This window comes from Zingiber officinale, chromosome 8A, assembly GCF_018446385.1.
Source record: "Zingiber officinale cultivar Zhangliang chromosome 8A, Zo_v1.1, whole genome shotgun sequence".
Lineage (NCBI taxonomy): Eukaryota > Viridiplantae > Streptophyta > Magnoliopsida > Zingiberales > Zingiberaceae > Zingiber > Zingiber officinale.
The window spans coordinates 128,918,444-128,928,900 of NC_056000.1; the positions used below are offsets into that span (position 1 = coordinate 128,918,444).

At 35.7% G+C, this 10,457-nt stretch overlaps 1 protein-coding gene across 1 annotated transcript; it reads right to left on the reverse strand.

Annotated features, from left to right (window-relative positions):
* Positions 1-3,230: 3,230 nt before the first annotated feature.
* LOC122010211 lies at positions 3,231-10,127 on the reverse strand. The gene is made up of 7 exons (XM_042566671.1): positions 9,375-10,127; positions 8,362-8,601; positions 6,679-6,768; positions 5,062-5,211; positions 4,437-4,561; positions 3,791-3,920; positions 3,231-3,637 (listed from the first exon to the last, which is right to left on the reverse strand). The coding sequence occupies exons 1-7, from the start codon at positions 9,933-9,935 to the stop codon at positions 3,512-3,514; spliced, it is 1,422 nt and encodes a 473-aa protein (XP_042422605.1). The 5' UTR covers positions 9,936-10,127; the 3' UTR covers positions 3,231-3,511.
* Positions 10,128-10,457: the final 330 nt, after the last annotated feature.

Genomic DNA, 10,457 nt, shown 5'->3' on the forward strand with positions numbered 1-10,457 from the left:
CTTAAGAAGCTCCGATTGCACTCATTTTAGTTCCTATGGATTTCTAATGTTGCAAGGAGTTCAAACATGGTGCCCATTATTTATTTCGCCTTTCATAGATATTAATATATAAAATCAAAGAATCGGCAAAAAAAATCCATGTTGAGCCTGATATGATTCCATATCAAGCCCAACGTGGGTGTTTTTAACAATTCTTTCATTTTACACGTTAATATCTATGAAAAGTCAAAATAAATAATGGACACCATATTTCAACTCCTTGCAATTTTAGAAATCCATAGAAACTGAAATGGGTGCAATCGGAACTCTTTAGGTCCATCAATGGGTTTTGACCAAAACCCACTGATCGACCTAGAGAGCTCCGATTACACTTATTTTAGTTCCAGTCGATTTCTGAAATGACAAGGAGTTCAAATATGCTATTCATTGTTTATTTTTTCTTCTTCAAATGTATTAAAATGTTATTAAAAAATTGACTAATGTTATTCATATGTTTTGCATGTCGATACAAAAAAGAGAAGAGAGAGAAAAATAGTGGAGAAAAGAAAAAAATGATAGAAAAAGTCAAATTGTCATAAGGGTAAAATAAGAAATGCACTTAACAAGGTGCGTTCTTTGATAAATATCAAAGTAACGTATGTCTTTTAGTAAATTTAGATCTCCACATGAGTCCTTTCATCCATTAAGAAAAATTTATCTGTTTATTCACTGAAGATTAGATGGCTAGGATCCTCTAGTCCACTTTTTTGTGAACCAGAGGATGGTCTACAATGCAATTGCGGTTAAATCACGGCTGTAATTCAGCCGTAATTGATTGCGATCCCTTCCTAGATTTACCTTCCCACCTAGATTATAATTTGAGTCGAGATAGACCACTAGAGGCCACCTACAGTGGGCGGGTGGCCGGGCTACCAGGCGCCAAGCAGGGGGCAACCTCTGAGCGACCTCCGACCGCTCACCCCAATCCAGACTATAATCTGGATAGAAAATGAATTCTAAGAGGGATCACAATCAATTGTATTGTAGAGCATCCTCTCCTCTGGTCCACAAAAAATGGACCAAAAGATCCCGTATGAAGATTAAACTCAATCCTTGTATGTCTGAAAAATAAGAAGATACTATATCGCTGCACCAAGATAAATCGACCACCTATTAAGAAAATTTTATCCATTAATTTATCAAAGATGAGACTCAATCCTTGTATATCTAAAAAATTAAGAAAACACTCTACCACTCCATTAAAATATACGAACAATCTAATATTTTTAAATTAATCATCTATTAAATTTATTCAAATTTAATTCTTAAATGTATGAAAAATTGAAAAAGCACTCTGTGGCACCATTGTCCAGGGCAATGTACGCTTCATAGGTGGGTCCAAGAATAAATTAACACGCGGATTTGTTGAAATGTGAGTCATACAGATCAACAAATTAAGGTGGTGTTTAATTTAGGAGTTTAGGAATCTTGTGTTTCGTTGATGAAAATAGAATTAAAATTTTAAAATAAACTCAAAAATTTAGGTATGGATAAAATTTACCCCTCCCTTGGGTTTTGATGAAATAAGAATGTAAATTAAGTTTTGGATAACAATACACTTAGTATATTTGTTTAATTTTTCTTTCATTTTACACTCTCTCTCCTTGTTCTCTTCCATCATATTTTCTCTCTTCTTATTCTATCATCATATTTTCTCTTTCATCATTCTCTCTAATCACACATTTTCTACCATTTTCTCTCTATATTCTCTCCCATCACACACTCTCTCTCCTCATTTTCTCTCTTCATTCTCTTCAATCACACTTTCTCTCCCATTATACTCTCTCTCCTCATTTTTTTCATCATACTTTCTCTCTTCTCAATCTCTCTTATCATTCTCTCCTGCCTGGGGTTAATGTCTCGGCTATGCGCTTTCAGCTGTGTACCTGCATTTATCTCCCTCCATACCCTCCATATCCGTGGGACCGGCTCTAGGGGGGCCGCTGATATGACGGCTCCACATTCTCTCCTCATTTTCTCTCATTACATTTTCTCTCTTTTTATTTTCTCTCATCACACTCTCTCTCCTCAACCTCTCTTACCATTCTCTCCTCATTTTCTCTCATTAAACTTTCTCTCTTTTTATTTTCTCTCATCACACACTCTCTCTCCTCACTTTCTCTCTCATACTTTCTTTCTCCTCAATCTCTCATTTTCGCTCATCACACTCTCTCTTCATTTTTCTATCTCTCTTTCTCTCTCAACTTACTTTCTCTCTCCTCAATTTTTCAGTTTCTCTCATCATACTTTCTATCTCTTTTTTTTTCCCATCACTTTTTCTCTCTCAGCACACTTTCTCTCTCATCATATTTTTTCTTTTCTCAATCTCTCATATCATATACTCTCTCCTCATTTTCTCTCCTCATACTTTCCCTCTCTTCATTTTTTCATCACTTTCTCTCTCATCATTCTCTCTCATCATATTTTTCTCTAACATTCAACTTTCCCTCCCATTTAATTTTTTCTCTTATTTTCCTCTAAGAGTATAAAAAAATTTAGGTTTATTTCGATTGAAAATATTCAACTAACCAAACATTATTTTTAAAAATGATATCCAAATTCATATTTATTTTCATTCCATAATACTATGATACTTATTCTCATTCGGATTCCTAGGAGAGAACCAAACGCCACCCAAATAAATCAACTGACGATATAGTTCTTGATATAGTAAGAACGATTAAAATTTAGATTTGTGAATATTGTATATGTAATATAAAAAGGTTAAAGGTGGTTTAAGAAACAAAGTTAATCTACGGGTGGAAAGAAAAACTAGTCCTTTTTTTCAATAAGCCACGCCAGAACACAAATGGATCCGAAGGTAAAATGAACCTGCTAAGAATCGAGACTGAAAACATAGTTGAGAGAAATATTACAGAACCTGAGACCCAAAGGATAGTCCGGTCAACAAAACTCCCATTAAGATAGATATAGTATACTAACCTTATCCTACTTTTATAAAAAACTATTTTCAAAACTCAAACCCATGACCTCCAAGTCACAAAACAACTTACAAGTTTACCATTGCAGAAGCTGAGAACTAAATGACAAAAATTCAACGTGATTTGAGAAAGCAATCGAGTAAGTTTACAACTGCAGAAGCTGGAGTAAGATTTCATCTTGTTGGTATGTACGCATTGACTGTGAGACAACAGTCTTTTACAAACAATTTTATAGACACGACAACAGACTACAAAAAAGGGCTCAAGCCTTGGACTAGTGAATTTTCCACTAACAGTTTGGTTTTACAGTTTTATGAAACATCGCAGAAAAGTACTTTTCTGTGCATTGGAATATCATGTCTTCTAAATAGATCTTTGTCCTAGTGAATTTTCCACTAACAGTTTGGTTTTACAGTTTTATGAAACATCGCAGAAAAGTATTTTTCTGTGCATTGGAATATCATGTCTTCTAAATAGATCTGTCAGTGACTTTATGTACATAGTCACTATGCAATTGACCTGAAGGAAGATCAGAACTCCATACCATTGTTCAACTGGACGGAGAAGACCGGCCTGTCAACCGAACTTAGTGGGATTTCTGCTCTAATAACTACACCAGTCTTTCCAGCATTTCCATTCCACTTGGATCTCCCAAACTGCAAGTTTTAGGGAAATTAGGTCAAAATGACCACCTTTGGTGACAGATTGGTCAGCACACAATAAATTCAACTTAAGAAGGGAAAAGAGTACAGCTGCTGTATCTGCCTCAGAGTATTTTAAGAACTGTCACAGAGAGCTAAGGAACTTACAGCAACAGATGCAAAAGCAGATGGGTGCGTTGTAAGAGAACAACCACAACTTAAACTAAGTCGCTCCTCAAGAGAATGGGTGAGCTCAGTTTGCAGTCCTGGATTGTTTCCACCAAAAGTTGGGCATAAACTGCAAGTTAGAAAAGACTGAATGAAAATCAGAAAGAAAAAAAATTATATGAGTATTTAGATAAATTCATAATCAAGTATCTTAATTTGAACAAACAGACAACGACAACTAGCCACGCAAAAAGAAAAATAGAAAGTTGGTACACATGCAAACGTCAAGCAACAGCTTGGTAACACAATCTCATCTCTCACTTCGGGATAGGTGAAGAATCATAGCAACCAGGCTAAGGCTTCTGAAATTCTGAACTAGATGTACTTTCAGCATGCAAACACAATCAACAATGGATATAATGCAGCGTTGACTATAACCAAAAGAGGGTTATTAATACGAACTGGAAATCCATATACTAAACTCCTAAAAAAACATACAGTTTAGGTCTAATACATTAATATGAACTGGAAATCCATTTCTATCAAAAAGTATCAGGAAAATAGTGGAAAGAGATGGCCAAAAGCATGCACTATATATGCTACAAAAAAACCTAAAGGGTTGATCAAGTAGCAGCAATTGTAAAACCTGAGTTGAATGGTTGGACGTAGAATTAGACCAGATCTCTTCCAAGCTAAATCTTGTACAAACCCAAGTGAAAACGATTTATCAGGCCACTGCACCATTGGTGTGATGCGGGTTCCACTTTTGTTCTGTATCAAAAAAAGAAACACTAATTTGTTCAGTGTAGTAATAACACAAGGCATCAGAAGCATTTGCTTATTACATAAAAGACAGTAGTAAAGTCAAGCTATGGTACAACCTTTCATGGTTGAACACATTAGGTTCAATTATTCAATTTCTAATTTACATCTAGCAATTAACTTATCTATATTGTTTCCTTTCACTTGTTATTTGATGCAGTATAGTGAATTATGATCAATCTGACAAGAAAAGAACCAACAGTTGAATGGCACATCAGGTTATGAAAAAGTCATCTAGTAGATAAATGACATGGATGGGCACCATAGAACTACAAAATCATAGGACTCTAGTGGCATAGAACTGATAAATCAAAGGAGATGCAAATTACTATGGCAAAAGCTCACCTACTCAAACTATTTATAAAGTATAACAGTATTAAGAAAAACAACAGTTTCTATGTAGGAAATCTTCTATGATTTAAAAAAGAAGCTTGAATCATGAGGTTCACCTTGTGAGAGAAGCTGAATCTTGTTTCTCCTGGATAATGACCTTGAGCCTGAAGCAACCCACCAAGAACAGGAAGAAAAGCACTAGTCGTCAGGCCCTCACCAGCCACATATGTCAGTTGACCATTTGGGAATTGCAAATCCATGAATGTCTAGACACAATGGCAAATAAAGAAATTAAACAAAGAACATCCACAGTTCAACAGTCTGAATGAAATGCCAACTGAGTTTATGACTAAATGTTTCAAGACGTTCAAACATAAAAAGGGAAGATACCACCATGGAAAATGCACAGAATTGCGAGGTATCGATTTTAAGTTATTAATACCACAAACATAGTAGTATAGTTGGAAAAAAAATACTTGCACCTGTTACAATGAGAGCATTACAACAATTCTAATCATGTTTCAGGCCATAGGATAACATAACCCTATGGCCTACATGAGCCAAGTTAACTATGGTCTGGGCAAGAATTGATGATAAACATTGTCCAACCGTTCCAACTTAGTAGAATTACTTGAATCAAACTAGTGAACCGAGTCAGATGAGTTCAATCAAGAATTTGTACAAATTTCCAGAAGGGAAAATATTTGTTATAGCATGCAGTGCAATTTGGTTTACCTTTTATATTATTAGTTTTTTTTTTGTTCTTGATGGGGTCTAAAATAATTACAAAGGAAAAAAAAATAAGGGAAACGAGATTTTCCTGAAGATGCAGTTTCTCAGTTATGCTTGTGGATTGAGCCCATAATGACCTTATACTTCTATAACTATCATTTAGAAATACAATAGTCAATAATAATAATATTAATAAGTGATCACTTAAAATGAACTGCATGTGCCACTAGGCTCGCTACCAAAACAAGGGATGCACTTTTATATTTACATTGAAAAAAAAAACAGAGGATATGGTATGTGTGTATCCTTTGTTTTTATCATCTAAGCTATGTTGCTTTGACTAAATTGTCCTTTGTTTTTATCATCTAAACTATGGTTGCTTTGACAAATTGTCAAATCTTTCAATTTACAATATATTTTCAAGATGGTCATAGCATAGTGAAATGGGCAAACTAGATGTATGCCAACAATTTGATATATAAGAAGAGATAATTTCAAATAACTTAACTGGAGAATTTGTGTAAAAGATCTCTGCTAAATGCCATGACAAGAGCATACAATAGCTTCATCTAGTTCTTCATGCATATAATAGACATTAGCATGGGTGATAGATAAGGAATGCAATGTATGTTTCATGTTAACTGAACTATGAGTGCACCGTAAGAATATTAAGATTTAGGTCAGAAGGATATTTATGAGACATATCTACGTCATAAGGATCTTCATGAGACATTTCTGCACCTATGTGTATCAGTATTCGCTGCTAAAAAAACATATTTACCTTAGTAATCATTTGAAATACCTGAATGGCTTTTACTTTTGATGCTTTTTATAAATTAAACTTCCATAGCTAGCACATCTATAATCAATTAGTTTAATTATTAGACTAAAGCACTTGTACAAGGAAATCAAAGTGAGATAAAAAAATATGTCAAGTAGGAAAAACACAAAAACACAAAACACAGAAAGGGTGAAGGCAGGATAGAGGAGTACAAACTTACACAAGTAAATGGATATAGACAGATCATCGACATCATTAACCATCGCCTATGCTTTGACCATAGAGCTGGACAAACGGAATGAATTCCATTCTGTAGATATGGAAATGTAAGTGTCTCTAACACAATGGCCCATAAAAGGGTTGAGCTTCATGGATATAAAAAATCAAGTAATTTAAGCTTTCATGGTTAAATATCAGAGATTGCAATAGCAGTCTATGTGCACAATCCAAGAGATGAACAATCAATAGGAAATTGGAATCTGAATTAAGAAAGTAAATAGCACTTGGTATATATTTGATTCAGTATAACATAGAAGATATATGAACCTTGTAATATTTAAATCAATGACTTCATTTTTTTTATTCCTTGGTAAGAACTTAGGAATGTGCAAGTCAGATAATAGAAAATAATTAAAAAAAAAGGGTGGGGGGGTGGGAATATAGGTTTGTATACAAATGAGACACAAAGTATCACCAACGTTTCAGTTTCATACCTAAAAAAGTGCAATGAGAGAATAGAGAGGAGGTGGTAAAGTGAGCTATGGGAAACCAAAGAGGAAGGAGGTCGTGTGAAGGAAGAGAGAGAGGAGAAAGCTATTGGAGGAGGAGGGACAGGTGGTAGATGACAGATTAGAAGAGAACGAGAGAAAGACATAGGGAGTGGGGAAAAAGAAACAAGAGGGTTTGCCAAAGTTGTCTATATTTCTACTCAAATAATATGGTCAACCAATATGGACAGTACTTCAACTAACTGATCATGAAAACAGTTAAGGCTTAAGTCCTCAAATATGATTAAGTTATTATCAACAAAGGCAATATAATATTTTTTCAAAGAAAAGCATGGATCACGAATGTCAAACTTCTTATTGCTTGAGCAAATATAATGCTATCCCAATTTTCTATTATTGTCATTCATTCATTTTCTTCCCTTTTCTTTTCATCTTTCATTGAGAACCTTCAAAGTTTCTTCAGCTTTTCTTTCTCAAAATGAATCTATTAATAGAAAGTATATCACGAATTGTAGTAAGATGATTCAGACATCTATTTATAGGGACAATTTGTCATTTCAACACTTATGCCAAATCAATAGAATATTATATCTTTTCTCGTCTTATTTTAGAGTAATGGATAGTACATCTTGTCTTATCTATCATAGACCCAGTTTCTAGTTATCCAGAATGAAAGATTATTGAATCCCATGAGTAGGGTCACCCTTCGTACCCATATATACTATCTTCCCACTGCAAAATTGCAAATCATTAAGTGTCTTCCCAATTGGAGATCACAACTCATGCCTGAGAAATAGCACCTCCATGATATGTACATTGTACATGACTGACCTAGCCACATGACAAAAAGGAGAACGTAATCATCCACCCCCCTCTCTAATTTCTTCTTTATTGGCATTAACAAAATGGCAGAAACAGTTTAATCCAAATTCCAGATTAGGTGATTCCTACTGATTTTTTATTATCAAACTGATATGGGATTGCACACAACTGATTTTTTGGCATCTCCCATTTCTTGCTTTTGGCCAGGCTTAGTCTCAATGGTCAATTTGGATTACATAGAAAATATTTTAAAATCATGAAGTAAAGTAGAAGATGATTAAAAAATAAAGTCGGACCTGGCATGAATAATTTGCAGAAAAAAATACTACCATTGAATTTTCAAAAAGTTTTACCTTCCGATCATAACCATACCACAGCAAGTGCTGCTTTGATAAATGAACAGGCAAAAGAAATGTTGTATCCCGAACAACAAGTAGTGGTCCAAGCTGGATAAGAAAAGGAGGTGAACTATCATTCCTTGAAGAAGAACCGCTGCGTGATGCCTCCACTCTCCAAAGATCTCCCCTTGCCACCAATGAGCTTTCAATTTCATTGGTCCTACTATTGTACATTGATGTAATATTAATGATCCCCTGCATGGAAGTTACAAACCAACATTATCCTCTAAGAAATGCATCAATCAATGATGACACTGGAGAAGCAAAAAGTCTCTAGATCTTATGTAAATATTACTAACTACATAGCTTTGAAAAAGTACAGAATGAGACTCGATTCATATGTTAATACAAATGTATGGGAGTAATATAATAACTATAAGGGAAAACTTTGCAAATGGGAAATGAATTAATCCACATCGGCAATAAATAGAATGGTACACAAACAAAATTATGCAAATACTGGCTAATTTAAAGCTAAACATATAATTCAGCAAGCATTTACTTAGTTAAAGGTGAGAATAAAATTCAGAAAATATTAGAACTGCTTCAATATCTTCATGTTTATGAATGAGTAACATTACACTGAAAAACATAAATTTTGTCATTTGTTAATGCAGCATGAACTATTAGATATTGATGAGAGGAAGCATGAGAAATAGGTACTCAAAAAGTAGAAGAGCAATATATTGACCTTCCATAACCAAATTAGGTAAAGATCTTCAAATTATAGATATGCAGGCTGAGTTGAGTGACTATCCATATTTTGGTAAAGCTTATCTAACCTTCTACACAAGGGCTAATAAGCATGGAATCTTTTCTAAGATCAAATATACAATACAAAGATACCTAATATCCATCAGGTCACTCAATTTAATAAACAATCAGATGCATTCAAAATCGGGAACAAACAATTAAGACAAAAAAAAAATTAAAAGTACAACAATCTTAAGAAGTGTCTTATTCCCCACCTGAGGCTTTCTGAAGCATCTAGAAGTACTCAAATCAAACTCAAGTCTCTCCTCATCTTCCGAATCATCAACTCCTTCCGTTGCTGCCAGCGGCTCCAAAAATCCCCCACCGCCAAACTGTTCTGCAGTCAATCTGATCTCCTCGTAACCAGAAGCAGATGCAGAAGCACTGCTGCATCGCATCTCCACGGCCTCGTCCCTCCTCCTAGCACTATCAAGATCCAACCTTAGCTGAGCCGCCCGTCTCTCATCCTCCTGATGCCAAAAGGGCACAGGTAGATTCCGGAAGAACTGCTGCACAACCCCGTTGATACCGTCGCCCAACTCAGCGCCGGCCTGGCCGAGGCGGTTGCCGATGGCGAGGATGGCTGATACGCCATCCGCGGCGACGGCCGAGGGCGAGATTACAGGGTCGGTTTTGCCGGGGGGAGGCCAGGGAAAGGCAGGGGGAGCGATATGAGACTGGAGGAGGCCGTTGAAACCCTGGGCAAGGCGATCCGCGAGGTCAAGGCCATGGCGCTGCACCTCCTCCCACGCCTCGAACGATCTCTCCACGGACATGAGCTGAGGCCTTCGATCCTTTTGCTCCTACAATTTCAGGCCGAGGAAGCGACCGGATCTGCGCAGATTTTTAGGGTTTGGAACGGGAAGGATCGTAGCGACGTAGTGAGGATCGTGTCCAACGACGGGGAAGGAACTCGATAACGCGACCAGTAATTAAAACGATCGACGAGAAGCCGCCAGAAATATCGAATGACCGACTCGACCCTTAGGCTTTGCAGGGGTGACGTTATGACCATGACTACGGAACTCTTTCCATTTTGCCCCTTTTTTATTGTCAAAATGCTCCAATTTATCTCTATTTGCAAAATATATACTAATCTATCGAATTTTGTGAAAAAAATTTCAAAGCCTTGGGAAATTTTATAATCAGGGCACTTATATATATATATATTTTTTAATCATCTCACACGGATATTTTTTTATTGTTATAAAAAAACGTACATTTTATTTTTTAAAGTTATTATTATTTTTTATACTATCGTAGGCAGTATAACATCATAACTGCTAAATAATTATAGT